Genomic DNA, 25002 nt, shown 5'->3' on the forward strand with positions numbered 1-25002 from the left:
TATGTTTTAAACCTATTACGGTTCTCATTATCCTCTAATGGGTCAAACTGATATTATCAATTTCTTGACAGTCTAATAGACTCACTTAAATAAATCACTTTATATTAAACTCATTTAAATGAAAATAACTAATATAAATGTTATAATATAATATGTAGTTAATTAATTAAGAATTATAAAATTCTTAACGTTGGTGATGCCATGGGTGTCACAACCCAAAGGATTTAATTGTTTCTTTTGTTCTTTGTTGCCTTTTCCTTTTCTTACAAATAAAAAATATATATACTTCCTAATAATTATTTATCTTATTAATTTGATTTTGGCCAATTTTATAATTAAGACCTAAGAACTTATAACGGAAATATAGAATCGTTAATAAAAATTTCATTAGAACTTTTAGTAGCATGAAAAAGTCATTAAAAAAATTAACCTAAAAACCTATTAATAAATTAGATTAAAATATAACACCTGAATTCTAAGCACCAAAGTAAAACAGGATGAAAATAACAAGCCATATCCCAGCAAGATTACATGTAATCAGTTGACAAAATGATACACAATAAAATTACCTAGTAAAGCATATATTTCAGTTACCCTATGGCAAAATTGAACCAACCACAGAAGAACTAAATTTTCTTTATCATCAAAATTGCCAGAGAAAAAAAAAACGTTTACTTATACTTCCACAGACATCACTACCACAGAAAAGGGAAACAAAAAATAGCATTTCTAATACTACAGCTGCCCCTAACTGCTTAACTTGCGAACCATGCAAGAACAACTGTTTCACCTTACAGTGGCATATAACATAAGACCAAAAAACAGGAGAAAAAAAAGATAAAAATGACAAACTGAATTTTCAACTATTCAACATTTCTCAGAATGGTATTGCTGGAAGATTCACCATGCTCCTCCCTTGGTGCAAGCATTTAGAGTAGTACTTCCCTGTCATGAATCCAACTGAATTTAAGTGTTGACGACTCCTTGCCTCTTGCTTGAGCTCTCTCCTCCAACCTTCTGATTCTTGGTGGCAGCCCACAAACGTATTCCTGAGCCTTTCTTCCCTCACCTGAAAGTCCGGTTAGCTGCTCCACCTTCCACCTCCCCACCAGAAATTCGAGTATGTCAGCATAGTCCTTTGCAGTGTAGACCCCAATGCGCTGCGCGACGGCAGAGTAGTTATCAAACAGGTTGTCGTCGCGGCCGTCATACATAAGGTGTGCTGGCATAGCAATCTTCTTCCTCATCATGTCGGCAAATGCCATAACTGTACCATCAGGATCAACCTCAAACAGCTTTTCCACTATCTTTGTGTATGCAGTCTCGTGGCGTTTCTCATCTGAGGCAATCATGCCGCAGATCTGTGCCAATTTTATGTCACCATGCTCCTTCGCAAGCCTGGCCGTGTTTCCGTGGGATATGAAGGTTGCCCTCTCTTGAAATGAAGTGTAAATGAAACCAAGGTAGGGGCTGTTCTCGGTCCGAGGATCCTATCCATCAATTTCAATCAGTCAAGAAAGGTCAATACCAGAAATGTGATAAGTGCAGCAGCTATGAAGAATCAATTAGTGTAATGACTTCAGAGCAACATAATAACCTATTTTTACTAATTAATTTCAAGAAAGTATCATCCAATTCTTTGTAATCTAGCCCTTCATTCTGAGAAGATCCTTCAATAGTTTAAAGACACTCGTGTGAATATGAATGTTGCTGACAGTGACACATTAATGCATCCAGAGGAATTAATCAATAAAATTTATATTTCAGGCAGTCGTCCCCCCACCCCCTCAAAACAAATAAAGTATCTATAAATGGGTAGCAAGAGTTTCTTTGACATTGCATAATTGTGTGATTCATTAATAAAACTACAATAGCAGAAGACCAAAATAGACTACAGTTGTATAGGATCTTACCATCCCAGACCCAATAAGGTACTGAATTGTCTTCTCAATTTGTTTCATGTCAACTCGTCCACTCAAGTACAGATATTTGTTAAGAAGATCACCGTGTCTGTTTTCTTCAGCAGTCCATGCCCTTGTCCAAATTGCCCAGGAAGTAAGGCTGGCACCTGTTTCATCACGAACTCCATCCAAAGTATTTAACATAGTTTGGTAAGTAGGCAGAGCTTCCTCTGTGATCATGTCTCCGACAAGAACAACAAAGTAATCATCTGGAATCTCCTTTGCTCTCTCTCTCAGTTCCTTCACTTGCTCTTCAAATCCATCTGAGGAGGGGTCGGGTAAAAAATCCTGTGGTTGCCAACATTTTTCTACAGGTTTAAGATGAGTCAAGATGTTCTGGTCAGCCCAATCCTCCAAAGATTTGAAAATCTCAATCTTCTGGGGAGGCATAGAGTGGGTTACTTGAACATGCACTTCTCTGGGAGGAGTGAATGGCTTCTTAATATTTTCAACCTCTCTACAAAGAAATTCAAATGACTTTTAGAGAAATAATAAAACAACTTTTCAAATGATCATATGCCGGTAAATTTGATCAATAGAGTGAATGGTATTATTGGTAGAAACAATAATCATATAACCCCCACATGTACAACAGTTATACACCATTACATGAACACAGAAAAAATCATAAAAATGGGAACATGAAGTTTGCATGGCATCATAGCAAACAGTTAATCAGTTTTGATACAGCAAGATACACAACCAATGTCTATGATTAAACTGGAGACACTCTGCTCACAACTATCAGGTATAGGGTAAGGATGAATTGGGAGGGTGGGGAGCATATCTTCAATTGGGGAAATGATGCCATTTTTGGCAAATAAAATCGGCTGAAACCCAAGCCATACCCAGTCACATGATCACATCATTTCCATAGAAAAGATTATTGTACACACCTATTACGTACCTAGCCATACACAACGTGTACCTGTACCTAGCATGTGCATGGCACACAAAATGGAGTGCACATGCATCATTGATCAACACAAACTGCACACATAGTCATACATGGACAGTTTCACAGAACGTGCCTACATCATGCCTAGGTTATTCAAATCTTCATCCAAAAACTCAACCGACCAGAAAAACTATTTTGATGCAACGGCAAATAACAATTTGGAACTGTTACCAATACTTTTTATTTTCACCTCCAACAAGAGGATCACAATTAGTAAAAAGTTGGCAACATTCATCAAACCAATATATGCAAAAATCATGGGCTAAGAAACAAGACTCCATACTCCATATCAAATCAATCACAAGGTATCAATACAGAGCAAGTTCCAATCTCCATGGTTGATTATATATTCCACTCGAAACTGAAGAAGAAAGAAGAATCCCAACAAATAAAGTCAAAATTTAGAGAATATGTGCCAACATCAAACAATAAACCAGAAATAACAAGTTCCACAAAACGTGAGCAAAATTCAGGTGGACTAATTTAGAATTTCGACATGGATTGCAAAACCGTTGAACATTATAGAATGACACAGACATGCAATATTTTTTTCTTTCAAAAAATATGAAAGAGTGAACAGCAGAATTGATAACATGAAACCCAATTCAATTAACCACACGTTTCTCTACTGTGCAAACTAACAGAAAAACTGAGCAAGTGAAATAAAAAGTTGTCGGTATTGTAGCACGATGAAACAGATTTCTCAAGTCTCAACCAAATAACAATCCATTTCCAATTCTCACCAACCCAAAGAAAATACATGCAAACCCAAAAAGTAAAGTAAAGAGAGAAAAAAAAAAAGGGAAAACCCAATGGTTTTGTATTGAATGAAATCAAACCACCCCAACCATCAGATTACCAAATCAAACCTATGGGAATGGCCCAACCAATAAATTAAAAATATCTTCCGAGGTTAGCATTTTTCAACAGACAAAATACTTAATTTTAAAGAAAAGAAAAACGTCAATTTCAAAAATAAACGCGAAAAAAACTGGCGCGTCGTTTTCACTGTTCCCAGCTTTCATTTCAGGCATTACACACACAAATGAAAGCCACTATTATGAGAGAGAGAGAGAGAGAGAGAGAGAGAGAGAGAGAGAGAGAGAGAGAGAGCTAGAAAAACAAGAAATAAAACAGTAATAATAATAATAATAATAAAATAACAAAACGGTAGATCAAAGTGATAAATGGAGTTGAGAATCGAATTGAAAAGAGGTAAATGCGTGATTTTTAGTTTATGGAAAAATAAAAAAGAGGTAAAAAAGGGGAGAGTGGTTTGTGAAGAGGGGGATCTGAGAGAGGGACTAACTTGGAACCGGAGCGGAGGGTGGAAGCCATGCGGAAGCGGGGAGATCTGAGGCTGGGCATTTGGGGGAGGGAGAAGGTTTGGGTGGGGATAGGGTTCAGTCTCAGAGCCATTGATGAGTGAGTCAGATGAAGCAATGGAAGCATTAGAAATTTTTAGGAGAAGAGAGAGTAATGTAGAAGGAGAGAGGAGGAGCAAGTGTAAGGGAGAGAAGAAGGGACCGGCCACTTAATGAATGGTTTATGCGCATCAATTCGGGATTCGGGATTCGGGGATACACCTGTCTTTTCCTGTTTATCTTAATTACCCCCCACCCCCATTTAGTTTTAAAGGCTTTAATTGTGTTCCACGAGTATCATAGATCATGAATTAGGAAAGGACTAAAATTATATATTTATAATATTTGAAAAAATTTAATTATTACAGTTGAAACATGAAGATTAAAATTGTAAAACAATAATAACTGATACATTAAAAGTATAATTTGACTTTTATATTTTTTAGGATAAATAATCATTTTTGTCATTTAATGTGTAATTTAATGATAAATGTATTCTTAAAAGATGAAAATACAAAATTTAGTCTCTTAAAGTGTAAAGAGTGCAACAAATATATTTGACCGTAACATCCATCACGTTAATAAAATAGTTTAAGTGACACGGAGGGACAAATTTGTCATGAAATAATTGTCAATGTGGACTGTCAGCCTATGGGCATATTTGTCATAATATTTTTTGACTTTTCGTCTTCTCACCCGCGATAAATATATTCAAACGCTAATAATGAATTCTATAAGAGAGAAGTTAGGAAAAAAAGAGATTAAAAAATAGTAAAATACAACTTAAGATTTGAACTCTTATGCTTTGATTATCTATCTATTTATCCGGTTATCAAATTGTTAATTAGTTTTTTAATTAATCAATATAACTACTTATTTTCCAAAATAAAATAAATTTCTTTAGTTTTATGATATAAAAAAATTTAGTTACCATTTAAAAAAATAAAAGTCATTTATTTCTTGAAATTTTTTGTTTCTTCAATTAATTAGGGGGTGTTTGGTTTGGTTGTTTTCTGTTTTCATTTTCACTGAAAACAGAAAACGGTGATGAAAATATGTTTGGTTTGATTTCTGAAAACATTTTCAGTGAAAATGAAAACAGGAAACAACTAGAAAATGAAAACAATAAATTTTCGTTTTCAGTATTTTCAGTTGAGAACACAAACCTCATTTTGGTTAAAATGAAATTGCGGTGACAATGAATGTAGTTTTAAGCAAATCTAAAAATACAAAAAGACAATAAGTCAATATATCATAAATTTTCAGCATTTTTATTTTATGAAAACGGAAAACAAGAAATCAAACCAAACATGTTTTCAGAATTCAAATCTTTTGAAAATGAAAACAGTTTTCAGAAATTGAAAACAGAAAATGAAAATGCAAATCAAACACACCCTTACTAATCTTTATTACGTCATAATATGTCACATGGAATGTAAGGTCGTTGCAACCCCTAAATCAGCGAGAGATACAACTATACGTCCCAAAGGCAAAGAATAAATTTCTATATTATTTTTTTTAAAATTAACCTTTGTATTAGTTTGAGCATTATTGTATTTTTTTATTTAAATTTATATGGGTTCTTTATTCGTTAGTAATTGTTTTCATTTCATTTATATTATGTATAATAAGTGTTATCTCGAGGAAAAACACATAAGTTTTATCCAAAGTATTTTTTCATATTTGAGGTATATATATATACATTTTATTGATTAAGAAAAAATACTTATAATTTCACTTTATCTTTATCTAGTTTAAATTTTGTGACACTTTTTAAAAAAAATAGTTGATTAAATTCTTTTTTTAAAATAAATAAATAAATAAATTTGGTCCCACGACTGGTTGTGTTTTTTCTACTCAAAACTCTCGACATATTATTTTCAATCTAAGTATAAGGGTACTTAAGTTGGAATTGAGATATGGAATACTTTTAAAGATCAAAAGTGAGAAATTTAGTAGAAATTTGATAAAATTATAAGATATAAGATAAAGTTTTTTTAACAGCAAATATTAAGGTTTGAAAGGGAAATCAAAATAATAAATATATATATATATATATATATATATATATATTAAAAGACAATTTAAAAAATATATTACATAAGTACTAAACGAATAAGAATAGTAAATTATGAACACATAATAATAATAATAATAATAATATTAATAATAATAATAATAATAATAAGTCACAATCTATGATTAACGTTCGAATATATTTATTGCACTTTTTATACTTTCGGGGACTAAATTTTGTATTTTCATCTTAAAGGGATGTATTTGTCAACAGAGTAGGAGGACGAAAAGTCAACAAAAAAATATTATGACAAATATGTACATATGCTAGCAATCCATGTTGACAATCATTTCAGTGACAAATTTATCTCTTCATACCACGTAAACTATTTTATTAACGGTGACGGACGGAAGTTAACGGCTGGATATATTTGTAACACTTTTTACACTTTGAGAGACTAAATTTTATATTTTCATATTTCAGGAACTAAATTTTGTATTTTCATCTTTCAAGGATGCATTTGTCAGCGAATTACTCATTGAGGGACAAAAGTAATTATTTACCCTATTTTTTATTTAGCTAAAATATGTTATTTTTGGTCTTATATATAAATAATAAATTAATTTTTTCTTTGGTCATAGTTATAAGAAACCATAATTAATTTTTAAACTCGTCATAGGTTAACTTTCTTTAATATCTTTAATTCATTGTTAATTTTATTTACATTCGTTGAACCTATTAAACTTATAATATTTAAACTTAAAGACACTTTTAAAATAAAATTTATATTTATAATAATATTAAATATGATCACTATTTTTCTTGATTTTGATAATTTGTCTTATCTTTCTTATATATAAAAGATAGTATTATTCAATTTCTTGTGTTTTTAATTTTATTCAATTTGATTGTTCATGTTTTAAAATATTGATTTTAATCCTTGAAGTTTTTTAAATGAGTCAAAATGATGATTTTATCAATTTAAAATCAACACTATTAATAAGTTAAAAACTATCACACAACAATACTTTATTTCCTAAATTACTTTTGCACACATGGGTTTCTTTAATTTATGAAAATAGCACTTTATAGAAGAGAATAAGTGTCATTTAACTATTTAAGGCAATTACATCATCATGTAAAATAGGAGATATCTGGTGAGGAAAATCTTCAAGCCAATAAAACTCATGGAAAGAAAAATCATGTTTTGCTAAAAGATTAGCCACCCTATTTCCTTCTCTCTTCGTGAACTACAAAGGCACAAGCTGGCGTCTGGCAGTCAGTGAAACATAATCCTTTAACACTTCAGCGACATACGATATATATCTCATCGTAAATCCCTTCTCCATAAACTATGTAGTACCTGACAATCTATTTCAAACACCTTATTGGTGAAGCATATATATTTCTATCTACATGAATACTCCATTTAAAGGTGACAGATTCTACAACCAGAGGATCATAACATGACGCTGAAAAACTTGTAGCAGCAGCCAAACATTGTCCCTTTTCATCTATGAAGATAACCCAGAAACCAGTTCTTTTACTATGCAAAATTGAGGCATCAAAATTAACTTTAATCTCATCAGGATTTGGGAGACACCAGACAATGGGAGCTTGCTCTTTCTCCGTCTCTGTCATTGTTCTATATGAGTTTAGCAAAATTGTCGTATTCAACACCTTAGGAAATAGAAATAGGAGTTTCCCGTTTAAAAGACATAAGGTCATTTCTGCATTTCCATAGCGCCCACAAAAGTTCAAAAACATTTGATGCAAAATCTGGACCATCCATAGAAAGACATGAACTTATCCACGCTGCAAAATGAATGTGGCAGTTAAAAACCACCATTATGCTTTTAACTACCACTATTATTGTAAAATTATAACTAAGCAGAAATAAAGTAAAGTTTGTTTAATGCACTAAATCTTTGAGAAAACTATCGTCATTCCAAAGCTAGAAATTATCAAGTTTAACATTCGTTTCAACAATAAAAGAAACAATAATACAAGTGTGTTTTCAAATCTAAAGTATTCCCAATTTTGTTTGCACATACAAGGAACAAAATCAGAAGGGAAGAGGAACAATCAAATTCAAACCCTACGAATTTGAAGCCTAGTGGATAAAGCAATAATCACTCAATCAAGCTGCAAAGATGACCACTTAAATTGTTCAATCTTCGAGCCAACAATGTACACTAGAATCTGTTCAAGCTCACCTTCAATGGATCACAAAGCGTTTTTGCATTGTTCATCTTCTACTTTTTTCCAATTCAGGAACCACCAAAACCCTAGATCAAACGCTACCAAATTTTTGTTCTCTATTTTCAAAATTAGAATATTTGTGGGTCTTTTCTTGCAATGATTTAAATTGCAGTTTCTAGGATTTATTTGTTTCTAATTTGGGGTTTGAAAATGGGAAACAAAAAGAAAGAAGGGAAGAACAAGAAAATTACCAGATGTCTCATGAAGCTTTCATTGAATCAAATTAAAGATGTATCAAATGCAACAACTTGGTAAATTCAACTCCTATTTTTTAATTTGATTCTTTTTTCTTCTTTGGTTTGCTGAACATGTGTTTTAGTTTCATTTAATTTTTATAATTTTAAATAATAGTGACAATTAAAGACTGTTACTATGGTTTTTACATGTGAAAAAATGAAATATTGTTCTGTGGTGGTTTTTAATCACTACTATGTTAAAATTATTAAGATATTAGTTTTAAACTAAGGAAACAATCGTATTGATTCTCTTTAAAAATTTAACAAATTAAAATAAATATTTTAAAATATGAAGGACCATTAAAATGAACATTTTAAAACGTTTTTTTTTTCAGAAAAAGGAATAAAAAGCGTTATCTAAAGTATTATAAGAACAAAAAATAAAATAAACATAATTTTCAAAAATTAAAAATTAAAAGTAATAATTTTACAAGAATGAAAAGTAAAAAAAAAATTAAATTATAAGAATTAGAAAGATATTTAAAGCAAAAAAATTATAATATTTTAAGTAAAAATATATATATATATTTATATTTTTAATTTATTAGTTATTTAGTGCATGTTTAGATTGCTTTGCAAACTTAAGTTTGAATCAAAATTAAGTTTGAAAACTGAGTTTGTAAAAGTATCCCAATAATTATTTCTTCCAAACTGAACTGAATTTTCTGACTAAATTTTATCATCAAACATACTTTTAAGGAGAAATCAAACATAATTTTAAATTCATTTTTCTCTCATAACGAAATTTGGAGCTTTTAATGTATTAATAGGTTAATGCTGATGTTGATGTAAATCAAACTTTTTTTCGAAGGGATGTAAACCAAACTTGAAGATCAACAAAACATTAAAAAAATGAACTTTAAGATTAATGATCTCCTTTGCAGAGATTATGACAATGATGACTAATAAGTCTATAACTATTAATGTGCGAGGAATTAGTTTATTAAGTTATTGAAATAACTTAATCTTATTGTACCTCAATTGCGAAAAGTCTTATTATATAATGTTGATTGGACCTCAATTGGAAAAAGTCTTGTAATATAATGTCGGGAACTAGATTCGTTAAAAATTTAAAATCAATTATATTATTAGAATATTAACATTTTGATATTGCATGTTATATTTATATTCGATTATAACCTAGATGGTTGGAAACAAGTATTAATATATTAAAATTAAAGTTAAATTATTTATGTAATATTTAAGTTTGATCTTTGGTGATCAAATTCTGTATTAATAAAGATTTTTTTTCTCTAATAAACTAGAGAATTAAGAAAAAAAATATTATATTCAATTATTTTTATCCTTTATTTATTTTTAACTTTTTTATAAGTACCCATCACAAAAATATATTTAAAAGTTAAATTTTTTTTTGTATCTTTGTATTTGAGAAACATTTTCCTTTTAAAATATGCAAAATTGTATAACTTTAACCACTCACCCATCCATGTGTGAAAAAGTCCAGTTTGCTGTTTAATATGAATGAATGACTTGGTAATTCTACTAGTCAAGTTGTGAGAAAAACAAAAATAAATATATTAATGTTAATGATTAATTTTATTAAAATGTGAGGAAAAGATTCAAATGTTATGTTTTTCTTTTTTTTTCTTCCTCGATCAAATCAACCTTATAATTCCAACCAAAAATAACATATAAACTTTAAAAAGTAAACTTTAATTCTACCAAAAAGTTTAAATTAAACCATTAATTCTATTTGTTCCGTTTCTGCCAAATGTCTTAATATCAAAATATTTACTTTATAAAATATTGCCATGATAAATAACATTACAGTACAACTATCTAACATCAAGAAAGCAGATTTTTTTTTTTGGACCGCTAGAAATCACAGTTACTGAACATCGAAATTATAAAGCTTCACGTTACGTTTAGATTATACAAATAAAAAATTTAAAATAAATGAAAGAGAATCATTATTTTACGAAACTAATTTTACTATTAATATTATATAAAAATTAAAAATAAAACTTATAAAAATATTAATAATAAATCATTAATACTATATTAAAAACAAAAGTAATTACTACTTATTTTAAGATAAAAGAGTAATGACATATAAATAGAGTAATTATTTAAAAAAAATAATTAATATATCTTAAATTTTATAAATAACATATAAGTAAAATATTTTTTTGATTTAAAAATCTGACATTTAAGAAAAACGAGGAAGTAATTATTTACTGTTGGAGCGATGAAATAACTGTGATTTTCCATAATTCCATATGCGTGAGACACGGAGGATGGTTCTCACATTCGAAAAATGAAGTTAATCTGTGATGGATCGGTTTCGGAGAAAAAGGGTCATTAAGTCAACCCATGCATTAATTATTGCCCTCCGTTAATTTCAAGGTTCTTCAAAGTTCCTCCTATGAATGTCTAGCAATATATGCATATAGATTTCAGCAATGCCTAAAATGTATGGAAATCACATGTGAGCTATATATACATATAGGATTACGATTAAATACTTCCTCCATTTCAAAATAAATGTATCTTATGTTATTTTATATTAATCAAGAAAAATTAATAATTTTATAAAATTAATCTTATTAAATAAATGGAAAAAATAATATTAACATTAAATTATAAAATTAAAGTAATATTTATTTGGAGTATTAATATAAAAATAATTAATATTATATTGAAAAGTTAAAAATAACACTTATGTTGTAACAAATTTTTTCTCTCAAATGTGACTCTTATTTTGGGTCAGAGATAATATTTACTAATAATAGTAGTAGTATATTTTTCTACTATTAAAAATTGCTATAAAAATATATTTATAACATAATTTTAATTTAAAATTAATATAAAACATTTTTACACTTTTTTTTCTTCAACAATAGGCTATCATGAATAATCCAAAAGTTGAGTCAATTGTGTGAGCTAGGTTCCATTACGATATAGTATATATTTAGCAACAAAAGTTACATTTACTTAATATAAAAAAATTTCTTAAACCCAAGACAATTATATGTTACGTGTAAAATTAGTCTCTAATCTAATAAGAGGAACACCTCTCATCACTAAAAAAAAACAAAAAAATTATCATGATTTACAAGTCTTTTTTGTAATATTTACTTTAATAATATACCTACCGTTATTTACATTAGTTGATAATATATAAACATTTTTATACGGGGAATGCATCAAATTAAAATTATATAGCATAAAGGCTATATTTTTAATAAATCATTTTTTATTTCTGAATTTGATAGCAAAACTGATGCATATTGTTATAATCTTAGTAGCATGAATAAGATAGGATTATCAGAAATGTTTACTTAAACGTAATTTGCTTAAGTTGTGTAAATTAAATAAATAAATAGTCATCATAATTCATAAAACTATATTATTTCAACTATTTTTTACAAGTTTAATTTATATACATATACTACTACCAATGTAAATTCTTATACAAATATTTAACAAAATTTGTCTATTTATTGTACTAGTATAATCTTGTTTGTTAAGATAATAATCCTTCAATTTTAAATTATATGACATTTAAAGTGTGTTTGGATAGATAATTTAAATAGAATAAAATAATTTATTAGAAAATTTAAATTTTTCTAATCTAAAATTTATTGTTTAAATTTTTTATGAAAAATTTAAATTTTTAAAATTTTTAAACAAACTTTTAAATAATTGAAAATGTGAAATTTTAATTTATGTGAGAAATTATGGCACCGCAATCTCATGCTCTCTCGCATTCTTGTTTTCACACACTGGCAACCCCTTGGGCTTACTTATGAAGTGGTCGGCATTATATGGCTTTAATGGAAAAAAAAGTGATGTTAATTTATTGTGAAGTAAGTTGCGCGTGAAAACCATTTTGTTCAATTCAAAGCAATATTTATTGTTTTGCTAATTATCTAATACTAATAGACATGAACTGCCCACTTTCCTTTTCTTCAATGAAAGTAGACTTATTCGCCATGAGGCTTTTATTGGACTGTTACTGAACTTATTCTACATTTTTTTTCACATATATAATTTTGTTTAACGTAAAATTGGATATTAAATATGAATATTTTTTTTGATAAAAGTTCAAATCTTATTTTATCACTCGGTAAAAAATCTTATTTTATCATGGTGTAAAATATTAGTTTTTTTTTAGTAGATAACGTTTGTTTTACGGTACAGTTTTATATTTTCAAAAATATTATGTTCAACAATGTTATTCTCATAGATATGTTTGATTAATATTTAGTAATTGAAATATATTTAATTAAAAAGTAAAAATAGAAAACGAAATATAGTAGAATGCAGTAAAAATATATAGGTAGTTATTGTAAAAAAATATACTAACTTTTATATCCTTTCTCATGTGAATAAAATTTACTTATGTAACTTTCCTGAGAATTCAACATATCTGGGCATATATTCTTATAACTTTCTGATAAACATGGTATATGTATTTCCACTCTCCTATCCTCGATAATGAAAGAACATGACGTGAAATGAATGTTCCTATAAAACTGTATTTTATATTTTCTTCTAGTTTAAGCCTAAACACAAAGATAATGGACTACTTTTTTTATGTGAATTAATTGATATAAAATTGTTTTTAGCTTAATTAATAGTTGTAAATTCTAATTTTAAATATGTAATTATGTGTTAATAATGAAACAATTTTTTTTTGAGACCTTTTATCCTCCTCATAGGTCTTTCGCCATGAATCTATATATATTAAACTTTTATCAATTTTAAATATTAATCATTGGAATAAATTATAAATAAAAAAGTGATGAGTTTTGATAATATTGACTCTAATAATAATTTTAATAATATTTTGATAATAGTTCTAATAGAAATTTCAAAATAATTTTGGTAGTAATTTCGATAATAATAAGAAGTAAGAATTAAAATTGTAAAAATTTTGAGAATAAATGAAGATTGAAAAGGTAAGGTTTCAAGAAGAAATTAAAATTGAAAAAAGTAAAAGGGTTGAGGAAAATGAAAACTGAAATTGGAATTTTTGTTAAAAAACATTGGCCTAACCCGTCAATTCATAAAGAGTAAGATTAAGAAGATATGAGAGTGTTATATGTTTCAACCCTTATTACAATGGTACAAACTAATATTTATTGACAATAATTCCTAATTACTCATAATTTCCCAAATAACTTTCATTAACTTTTATCTTTGATTGTGACCTTTAATGACTTATATATCCAATCTTCACTATTGATATCTTTTATTACCTCGATGTTTTTCAAATCTTGATATTTTCTAAATCTTTATTTATTTTATCATCATATAATTAACTAAAAGACTATATTTTAACATTTACTCAAAATAATATATTAAAATACCATTTCTCAATATTTCGTCGAAAATAATTTTTTAATAATAAAAAAATGTGAATGTTAACACTATGATACATATTGGGAAAGAAAGTTTTTTCGCCGACTGGAGTGTTGAAAAATGTTCCAAGTTTACGATTCCTAAGAAGCTTTTCGAGCTATGCATGGCTTGTAAATATGTGTAAAGGAAATGGTTGAAAAGTTATTCTAGACAAGACCGAGAGGTTTATAATAAGACAAAATAAAGATGTTCGAAAAGTTGATTGTCATGTGTATCTAAGGTTGGGGGTTTAAGTGTTATTCAAAAAATGTTGTCGAACATATTGGAGAAGTAATGTAATTGGGAGAAGTTACCTGGGTAATTAATGGAGGTTAGTAATTAGAGCAACGCGTGGGACAAATGTCAACCTCTTAGACAAGTGGTTTAACCTAAAGTAGACATGTGTCTTTATCTCAACATCCGAACGTTAATTAGGATTTCTATAAATTGTAGATATGGTGTAATCATCTTATAGTTTTTGAACATTACTCACTTCTTGTACATCAAATTGTCTCACACATGACTCATGATTCTAATGGAAAAGTGTATCTTCTTGTCGATTTCTTTATTTTTTATTAGTGTAGATTTACTACTTTGCTTCTGCTTTCCATCTTATTCTTTTTTTTAATAACACTTTTTTCTATTTATAACTCATTTTTATTACTTTTATGATTTATGGTTTTCTTGATTCAAACTTCAAATGATACTTTTACTAATTGAGGTGAATAGTAAATGATGTGAAGGCAAGTATTGATGCTTGCCAATAGAAATTAAATAATTTTATTTATATGAATTCAATATTGAAAAATATCGTCAAACACTCTTTTAATACCAAAGTGTTTGTTAAAATTAAATTAAGTTTAAGTCTTTTTCAAGTTGAGAATCAAGTGGATTGTTAGTTCGATTAAAGAACTCACAATTATTTTAATTTGAAATATAAATTCTCATCATTATAACTCATATTTATTGAATTAAAATCTTGAATCACAAATTAAATTTTACCATCAACATTGTTCATAGTAATCTTAATTCGAGTAGAATTGCATTAAATTATGTCAATTACCAATATGATGTGTTATAATCGATAAATAATATTTCATTTTAAATATGTGATCAAATATTTAATTATGAAGTTTGTGTATATAGAAAACATATATTCGGAAAGAGGAGATATCTTGGATTAAAAAAAGAAGTAAAACTGGATTAAGATAAGAATCCAAATAAAATGGAAGTATTAATTTTTTATTTGAGATAAAAAAAATGAAAGTTTTTTTTAATTGAATTTTGCATATAATTTTTTTTCTTTAAAGTGGGGAAATTCTTTGTTGTATTTTTTAAATGATTAAATAAATTTTTATAACATAAAAATTTATAAATAATGTTATAAATTTATAATAAGAAAAACAATATACTAAAATTTTAAACTTGTCCTAAATTTAATTTTTAATTGTTTTCACTTATTTATACTCATTTAAATAAGTAAAGAATTTTTTTTATTCATCCATTTTTTTCTATTGTATTTTATTTTATTTTTATCCTTTTCTATGAGGTTATATTGGTATAATACACATGTTTATAAATGCACATAAAATTATAATAAAAGATATTTACAGGAAAATGTAAAAGTAATTTTACAAAAAAAAAATATTTAAAATTTATAATTAAGATGTATATAATTACTTAATAAGGGTAAAATATGTTTGATGTCCATTAAAATTTGAAAAATATTATTCATCCTTATTATATTTTTCTTATTAATTTAGTTTTTATAAAAATAAAACATATTTTTATTGGTCGTCAGTGGTCATTCCATTGGACAGTTCTCTTACATGATTAACAAGCTTAATTATTTTCTCTTTCTAATTTTTCAAGCACACTCAAAAGACACTAGCACTTAGTGTTGTTTTATCTTTCCCCATAATCTCATCAGGAAGTGCAAGAAAATCATTCAGGAACTGACAAAAATTATACTTTTTAGAAGTGTTTAGCCGCCATAAATTAAAGATTTTTATCTTTAAAATTAACTTGTCTAACACGCTTCATGTGTTTCATAGACCAATTTTACAATATTATCTAATATGGACATCAAATCTTATTGGAGCATTGACAATTGACACGTATGATTTAGTCACTTATTTATTTTACTAAATTTTGTAAATGAATTATTTTTTGAATTTATAGTTTAAATTATTTTATATGAAGATTAAGATAATGATGATTCATTTTAATTAATTTCATTTTTTCCTTAGCCCATGCGAGCACGACCATTCTGCCAATATGCCTCCACATGTATTAGCATCTTTGTCTTTGATTTTTTTTTTTTGGAATAAAAAATAAGAAGTGGCATCTTTGTCTCTGTTTACTTACCTAATAAGATTCTGCTTGATGAACTGTCGCAAGAGATGGTTTCGGCCTCTACGAATGATGTTTTAACTTAACATCTTCATTAATATAATTATTCTCATTTCAAAAAACAAAAATGAAAACATATTAATGTCTTTCAATGGATTAACATGCCTGCTTACATATAAATAGACATATTTTTTTTCCTTTTTGTAACAATAATAGACTAATATGTTTAGAATTTTCTTTTATCAGCGAGCGCATATATTAATAAAGAGTTTATGACTAGGACCGCATCCGGTGTGATTTTTACCAAAAAAAAATAAGTTTAGACCAATAGTGTACATGAACCTAAATCTTTATCTATTACAAAAACTAAATGATGTCATGACATAATAATAATAATTAGGGATGAGAAAATGAACCCAAATTCTGAGTATTTATAAAAATATATGCAAACTAAGAAAATAATTACCCACTTATTATAGTTAGAAATGAGAAATGGTATTTATCCAAAAATTTGTACCAGGGTGGATGGGTATTATAGTATCCATCCATCCCACACCACACATGTCATGTGTGTGTATATATATATATATATATAATATTATTTAAGTAAATAATTTATATTATATATATATATATATTTCTTTTGTAAAAAAATTATAATTCAATTGGTATTTTAAAGTCACAATCCATGCTTTCCAATTTAAGTGTTGAAGTTGTAATTGAAATTATTGGACTAAGATTTGTCACATGATTTTATTTCATGTAAGACCTTTTTATGTTGGGGTGGTGAAATGCGATCATGATTTTGATTTGTAAATTTCATGTTAGCACTTTTATGTTGAGGCCAATATTATCTATATGTTTTCAAATATTATTATGGTTTTTGATTGACTTGTAAATCCCGAATATTATTTTGTATAGCAGGATGATATTGGATCTAACATATCTTATTATATTTCCTTCACTCTATTTAAGAATAATAAATTTATATATGTATACCATCATCACATGATGTCCAAGTTTAATTAGAGATTTTGTTAAGCAATTAGAACATTAATTTTAAGAATCAATTTGTTGGACTAGTTATATTTGTAATGTTGTTTATTTATGACTTAAGTTTGGACAAATCAATGTTATGTTTGTTTGTTTTTAATATTATGTGTGAATGTTTAAATTATATAAGAGTGAATTTTCAATTTACTTGTAGTAAGTTTTTTAATTAGTATATTTTTATTGATTTATTAAATTTATACATAAGTAAAGTGCGGTCACGGATGCAAGTTCGCGCACATAGGTATCAAATAATATAGAAGTAAGGATTAAAGTTATTTCAAATACCAATATTTTTTTGAAACGTGGATATGAAAATGGGTATTATAGACCCTACCCATCTCTATCCCTTATAATAACTAACCTTAAAAGTTTATAAATATTGTTAAATTATTTAAAAAGCTAAATATGATTTTCAAAGAAAAAACGTAGTTTAATTAATTTGTTCAGTAAAGATTAATTAGACTTAGACCAAATTAATTCATGAGCTTTTGACAGGTCATTTGACCTATTTACATCCCTAATTGAAAGCTAGAGTACCCTAATTGAGAAGTAGAGTAAGATTGTTAGAGTCCAATTATTTGTTTGTTTATGTGCTTCTTTAACTGAAAAACATATTTAAAAAGGCTTTTATATATTTTTAAATAAACCTCAAATTAGGTATTTTTTAAATGTCTTTTTCAGAGATGAAAGAAGTATCTTCCGGAAAAAAAGGAGTTTAAAAATACGCAACAAAAAAAAAATGCTTTTTTCAAAAGCTTATTCAAATTCACCATTGATTAGTAATACTTATAATAAATTAATAGAAGTAGAGACATTCTAGGTCAAAGAAATTGAATGCTAACTAGGAGAGTTTCAAATGGGATTCTCCTCCATTAGATCTTCATTGCCTCATCTGGCAGATGCTCTGAACCTGTTTTTTTTTTAGCAGGAATTAACTCTTGTCTTTGTTCTTTCCTTACAGTTGTACCCTAAAAAACAAGTAAAATGCTAACTAATACTCTTAAAACATGATTTTCAATGATTTTATTAGAAAGAATAATCATATACTTTCCCATTATTTTCAATGTAATCCTTAAAAAAATAACTTTCTATTTAAAGATTTCTTAGCCAATACTCTTAAAACACTGTTAATAGGAATAAAAACCAAAAAAAGAAAGCTCTAAGTCCAATCGAAGTTACCAAACCATCATTTCCTATTTTGTTTTTATTAGTTTACAACGGGTATACCTGTCATCAAACTATCACCAATACACTGAAATCATAATCATAATGTAACTGATAACACCACCAGCATTGACAAAATAAAATGGTTAAAAAAAAGAATAAAACAAAATAAATCACACAAATCTTGTAAAAGGCTTTCTTCCCACCACCCTTGCGGGCAAAGACACCGTTGAATCCACACTCACGTTTCCTATAGATTCAAGTGACTGAAATTTATCTGGGACTCTTTGATCCTTGTTTGAGAACCCTTTAGACCACTTGAAAGACCCAATTCCTTGTGACAAAGGGAATGAGAGTCTCCTCTTTGAATCAGTACTAGTTGGAGTTCCACCAAGCCTTTCTCTTGGATTACTACTAGCACGTACTTTGGCCCTGGCGGAAAGGGTTGGAGCCATGTAGTTAGGCACTGAAAATGGTGGGCAGCTTGTGAGGCTGTCATCATCCTTCAATGGCACATCAAAGGGTGAATTGGACCCCACACCCCTTGGTCTCGGATATCTAGAGCCTGAGCCTGAGCCGTTTGCCTGAGGAGTTCTAAATGGAGGCGTTCGCGCCGGTTTTGAAGATGTCACTATGGTTGATTTTGTGGACTTTGGTGTGGGAGTGTCCATGTTATCAAAGGCAAAATGAGGCTGCTGCTGCTGCTGCTGCGGCTGCCTTTGAGTGCTGGAGCCAGGTCTTGGACTAGTCTTTTGCTCTGAGTATGGTCTTGGAGGTGTGATTTGAAAATTCTTCAAGCTTTGTCTTTCTTGTGGAGTTGCTGCTGGTGTTTGTCTTTCCAACCAGTTCCACCACCAAGGGAATCCACCTGATCGTGTATCCGTCACTGGGGTGTGAGTTGATTTTGGAGTGGCTTTCCATAGCTGTTTGGCATAGTCAACAAAGTTATAACATATAGAGAATTTGTTATTCTAATGGAAAGATGAAGTCAGTTCAACTATTCTGTCCTAAGAATGTTTGGTTCCATGCCTCAGATGTGATTTTAAGTAGCTAATACTTATAGTTTCCACGTCTCAAAAGTGATTTCTTACTAGTTTCCAAACACATTCACAGACGTTTTCTTTTAAAATGCTAGTTTTGAAGAATTAAGCAAGTAATAGAACATGTGATCACATTCAAAATTGGACAAGAAAATAATAGAATGAATACAAAGTGCCTTTTTTTGTTTTTGATGAAGAATTATTACTCCTTTTTAAAGAAAAGAAAAAAGCAAAGCATAAGTGGAAAGTGTGGGTTCAGGGTTGTGTTGGTGAGTACCTGATGTGAATATGCAAATGCCATTGCTCTTTCTCTTTTGATGATTGCTTCCACCTTCCTCTGCAATCTTGCCTCTACTTCCTCTTTGGTCAGTAAGCTATCATCCCACTCTTCATTTCCTGCTTCAGACTACACCCAAATTCCAAATTATTAAAATCACTTGGTTTGATTTAGGTAAAATGAAGGCAGTTGGAAATACAAGCATGCACTCATTTCGGAATTGTAGACAGACTTTATTAGAATCCACCACATCTTTTCAAGTTACCGTGACTGAAATCATAGTAAGTTACTAACTTCACATCTAATAAGATAGATGCCACAAGGAAAGCATGACCATCTATTGCTGAAAAGATGTGATTTGTGATTGTACACTCCTAGATATACCACCAACAACATGAATTTTTCAATAAATTAATTTGCTTGATTATCAAGGAAATTAGGCCAGTGTAACCCACCCAAAGGCTCATCTAGTCATTAAATTTGAAGGTGTCAGCTGGCCTAACAATAGCTGGTAAAGTACATTGCAGCCGGTGCAAGGTATTGGGATCAAATCCCACATTCACTTGGGATAGAGTAAAGGAAAAGAGAGAGCTACCTATCATTGTGTAACCCACAGTAAAAGACAAAAAGCAAACACAGAACTTTGCCATTAAGGCAACACCACAAAGTGAAGGGTGCGTATTTAGTCTTTTAATATTGAAGTGCCTAAATTAGCAAAAAGTAGTTAACATTTAAAGTGAGTTGGCCAAGCATGGTTCTTGGCACTTAAGCAATAGTTAGTTCATATTACTTAACAGCTAGCAGTTGAACTTTTTGTTATCAACACATGTTACATGTTACATGCATTTATTCATTTTCCGTTCATCAACTCCTTTCCTGTCCCCAAAACAATAAGTTCTAGTGGAACAAAACAAATGATGTCAAGTCAAGAGCATGTTCATTTCTCTATACTTGAAAAAATGGCGGATGTAAGAATCCACAGCTAATCTAATTTTCCAATGTTCAAGTTAAAAAGCTTACAGTGAGTTTGCCCAAGATACTGGCTGCATCCTTATCATTCTTGAAATCAGCTTGATATCGTGCCTGGTTTTCCAACATCTGGATCCTTCGAGACTGAATCTGACATTGAACTCGCACTAACAGCTGCATGTGTTTCATGGCATTCACTGTCTGCCTCTTCACATTCTGTCCTTTTACCACTCCTTGAAGCCTCACCAGACCCTTTAGAGCTCTAAAACTCCTCCTGGCCTGCATTGCATTACAAATATTATTTTTCACAAGGTTGATCTTTCTTTCATATTACTGAAAAGCAATTAAAATGATTGGATCAAGGAGAATTATGCGTGCAAATGATGACTCAATTTTAACCCGTTCAGTTTCTCAGGGTAAATTGGCACAGTATATCAGCCTACTCAGGCACATAATTTTCAAGTTTGACAAAAAAGAAATGGCTAACTTTGTTTTTGCCAGAAAATAATTACCCATGTCGTGCTTTTATGTTCCATTTTCTGATTGCTGGACAAACTTAACTGTGAATTTGAGCATTTAAGTGAAGAATAATTATTAATTATATTATCTATTATTCTTACACACTTTAAGAAAGCAGCTATTTTTATGAAGAGTACTAGCAACGCACTCTTTATTATTGTCTATTAGAAATTACAAAATTAAGAGTGACTCATGATAAATTTCAAAATAATAAGAAGTCTGTTTGAAAAAGTTTGCTATTAGTATTTCTCATTTTTATGATATGAACCTAAACAAAAAGTAGACATTGGCTTTATCAATTACCTTGAATTCTATGACTTTTGTTTACTTACCCTTCTGGCAAAGATGGGCAGCATGCATTACCCTTTATATCATCATCCTAATTACTTAAGGGATAACGATAAAATATTAAATGCTCTGGAGATGCATTGAAAATCATGGAGGGATGCATTGATAACAAGTTTTAATAAAATGTTTTCATTTTTTTATTTGTTACCATTTTTTTCTTTCTACTTAATTCCTAAACATAGACCTAAGGACACACATTAACAAAGCCTAAATTCAATTTATAGCATTCACAAGAACACATGAAAGCTTACTTACCATATAACCTCTGTAAACAGACTGGATCTTAGTAGCTGAGGCTTGCTGTTGCCTCAAAGTTGGTTCTGGTCTGTGGCCAACCTCCTTGTGGTGATGAGCAATCCGGGAAGACGTGGCTTTGGGAGAGGTAACTCGCGGAGAAGCCACCCTCGGAGAAGCAGCCCTTGGGGATGGAGGCCTTGGAGAAGGAACCCTTGGAGAGGGAGGCCTAGGAGAAGGAGCTCTTGGAGGGGCATAAGGTGGCGTTTTAGGCCTCTCCGGAGGAGTGGCAGGCCTTAACCCCAGTAGTTGTTGCTCCCTTTCAAAGTCCCCAAAGATTTTCTCAATGCTACTTGGCTCTCTGAAGAGGGGGATGAATGAATTGGCCTCTCCATGCTTTAGTTTTCCTAGACTTTTCTTCTTCTCTTTTGTGCCTTTGTTATTATCTGAATCCTGCTGTATTATACAAAAATGGTTAGACATATAAATTTGTAGAGTTGCAACAACTTCATGTTGGTAACAAAACTTATATTACTTACCTTCCCTTTGGAGTGGTGTGTGAAAACTCTTTTGATTGCAGAAAACCAACTCCCCTTCTTTCCCATGTCAGTAGCATTACTGTTTCTTCCTGTAAGAGAAAATGAAGACACAAAATATCATGGCCTGTGCATGCTGGTGCTATTTTATGATTAATAATTTTTCAGCTAGCTCAAAATATAAGATGAATTCAGCTGTTGTAAGATCAAAATCGTTCATGTATTATACATCAGGTGCTTACAATTCTGTCATAACAAAACAGGCAGAAACATGAGATAAATATGGACTAGCATACAAGATCACAAAAAGGTTCTTTTATATATATATAATATACACACACATATAAATATAATTCATTCTATCATTTAAGGTTATATATAACAATCTATATGGAATAATTAGCTTTGTTATATTTTTGGTACATATTATGTTTCTTCTTTACCAATGGAACAGAATGATAGAGAGTGAAGCTCACCCGAACGATCGCCAGCAAGGAGGCAGCATCTCTATTTTATTTTCAGGCTGTTGATGGCCAAAAAATAATTGAATAAATAAACAATAAATGAATTTAAATGAAAAACCCTTCATTCACCCAAGATAATAGGCCCCTTTATGCAGAGGACACAAGAAGAAGAAAGTCCTATAGTTCTTAATTGGACACTTATATTAACAAAGACTCCAATCTAAGGGTACATGACACGACCAATTAAAGCTACACAGAAAGAGTATGGAGTATAATATAAGGTGAGAACGAAATTTCAACTGAAAAATGAAAACAAACGTTTAAGAAAACAGAATTGTCAAAATTAAACACCAAAAATAATAAAGAGAACTTTTGTTCTAGGAGCCAAGGAAAATTGAGAAGAAAGAAAATTCTACATGATCTATGAAATGAGAGCCTAGTCAATTCCAATGGAGCAGAAAGAAAGACCGAGCTATGAGCATGAAAGAGAGAGAGAGAGAGAGAGAATTGTTTTCCTACAACAGCTTCAACAAAAACGAGAAAACATAATCTTCTGACAGGCTCTAGAGTTTGAGACTATGTTAAGAGGATCCCGAGGTCATGTCAGTTAATTCAGACATGTCCATGCTAATAAGATTGGTAACATAACCATAATAACTAACAAATCTAGCACAACCCAAAAGCTAAATCTTGAAAATTTATTAATAAAACAAACACAAAACACAAGGATCATAGATAATATACCTTGTTTTGTTGGTTGGCAGAGGTTACTAGAATAGAAGAACTCCTAAAAGTGCTGTAACAGACACAAAAACAGTGCAAATTAAGAAGAGGGTACCCTCTCTCTCTAGCTCTTTCTTTTTTTCTTTCTTTCTAGCCTCCCTCTCCTTGCCAGCACCACATGATTCTTTCTTCCTCCTTGGCTGGCTAAGATTTCTCAGATAATCTCTCTCTATAGAGCTTAGAATCTAATTCTCTTAGGCTGTGTTGTGTTGTGTGGAGTTACTTTTCCTCTAGCCACCTTTCACCTTTTGAGGGATTTATATAATTTTCTTTGTTTTGTGGGATTTATGTACTATTAATTTTACTTTCTTTCTTTTGGTTTCCATGATGATGATGATGAGAGAAAGAGAGAGAGAGAGTAGGCTTGGTTGGCCACTTTCTCACTCAATGTGGACATCTTCAACCAACTTTACTTCAATGGGAAGACTATGTGGACACCTACAAAAGAATTAACATAGCCATTTATTATAAAACGGTTGAGTTTGGTACCCTTGCTCTTTAATTTCTTCTTCCTTATTAATTCTATTACTAACCTTTTCATTATTGCAACCTTACCAACATTTTGATCCTCCACTGTTATTTTTAGATCTGACAAAAATACTAGTACTGCATTACAAATAATAATAAAAAAAAGCATAGACTTTTATTTATGACACTGGCATGTTGGTGGAGCTTTCTCTGAATACTATCATCCACACTACGCTTCTCTAGAGACTGTAACGCACGCGCGCATTTTTTGTAAACACATGCATAATAATAGAAGGATATCCGTTGAAATAGAAGAAATTGGAAAAAGGGAATTTTTGAGCTTTGCATTGCATCTCAAGTACTGAAAGGTTCTATCTTGTCGGATATTATTATTTGAGTAGTTGATTTGTAACATTTTCCATGAAATATGGCAGAATCATGAATAAGAAAAAAAAGTACAAATTATTATTTTTTTTATTGTCAATCTTGCCTCTTATGTTTTTTTGTTACTTCCATGATGGTATTGACAAACTTGGAGGTGATTCTAAACAGGTGTTGTTACGTGTTGGTATTGAAAAACTTGAACTCCTCGGTGTTATGTTGAAAAACACTAATCTTAAGAATTGAATG

The 25002-nt window shown here is 29.7% G+C and overlaps 2 protein-coding genes across 5 annotated transcripts; both read right to left on the reverse strand.

The window, feature by feature from the left end:
• Positions 1 to 565: 565 nt before the first annotated feature.
• LOC114419634 (stearoyl-[acyl-carrier-protein] 9-desaturase, chloroplastic-like) lies at positions 566 to 4457 on the reverse strand. Its single transcript, XM_028385358.1, has 3 exons — positions 4229 to 4457; positions 1914 to 2418; positions 566 to 1490 (listed from the first exon to the last, which is right to left on the reverse strand). Exons 1-3 carry the CDS (start codon positions 4369 to 4371, stop codon positions 930 to 932), a joined length of 1209 nt encoding a protein of 402 aa, XP_028241159.1. The 5' UTR covers positions 4372 to 4457; the 3' UTR covers positions 566 to 929.
• A 14273-nt stretch (positions 4458 to 18730) lies between these two features.
• LOC114419635 (protein IQ-DOMAIN 14-like) lies at positions 18731 to 24303 on the reverse strand. 4 transcript variants are annotated; one of them, XM_028385360.1, is made up of 7 exons: positions 23866 to 24302; positions 23134 to 23180; positions 22661 to 22749; positions 22143 to 22577; positions 21072 to 21299; positions 20052 to 20180; positions 18731 to 19657 (listed from the first exon to the last, which is right to left on the reverse strand). In XM_028385360.1, exons 3-7 carry the CDS (start codon positions 22724 to 22726, stop codon positions 18908 to 18910), a joined length of 1608 nt encoding a protein of 535 aa, XP_028241161.1. In that variant the 5' UTR covers positions 22727 to 22749; positions 23134 to 23180; positions 23866 to 24302; the 3' UTR covers positions 18731 to 18907. The 4 variants fall into 4 exon arrangements, with proteins under 4 accessions (XP_028241161.1, XP_028241163.1, XP_028241164.1 ...); XM_028385362.1 differs by having other exon boundaries at positions 18742 to 19657; positions 22143 to 22574; positions 23866 to 24212; XM_028385363.1 differs by lacking the exon at positions 23134 to 23180 and having other exon boundaries at positions 18908 to 19657; positions 22143 to 22574; positions 23866 to 24303.
• Between the last annotated feature and the right edge of the window lie 699 nt (positions 24304 to 25002).

The sequence above is a fragment of the Glycine soja genome, chromosome 7 (assembly GCF_004193775.1).
Source record: "Glycine soja cultivar W05 chromosome 7, ASM419377v2, whole genome shotgun sequence".
In the NCBI taxonomy this organism is placed as follows: Eukaryota; Viridiplantae; Streptophyta; class Magnoliopsida; order Fabales; family Fabaceae; genus Glycine; species Glycine soja.

Bases quoted from the DNA above. Each gene is read 5' to 3' on its own strand.
- LOC114419634 (XM_028385358.1), bottom strand. From the start codon at position 4,371: ATGCTTCCATTGCTTCATCTGACTCACTCATCAATGGCTCTGAGACTG. The intron at 2,419-4,228 runs GTTAGTCCCTCT...ATTTCTTTGTAG, and splicing joins ACCCTCCGCTCCGGTTCCAA to AGAGGTTGAAAATATTAAGA. The intron at 1,491-1,913 runs GTAAGATCCTAT...ATTGATGGATAG, and splicing joins ACCTTATTGGGTCTGGGATG to GATCCTCGGACCGAGAACAG.
- LOC114419635 (XM_028385360.1), bottom strand. From the start codon at position 22,726: ATGGGAAAGAAGGGGAGTTGGTTTTCTGCAATCAAAAGAGTTTTCACA. The intron at 22,578-22,660 runs GTAAGTAATATA...TGTATAATACAG, and splicing joins CACACCACTCCAAAGGGAAG to CAGGATTCAGATAATAACAA. The intron at 20,181-21,071 runs GTAAGCTTTTTA...ATTTGGGTGTAG, and splicing joins GTATCTTGGGCAAACTCACT to TCTGAAGCAGGAAATGAAGA.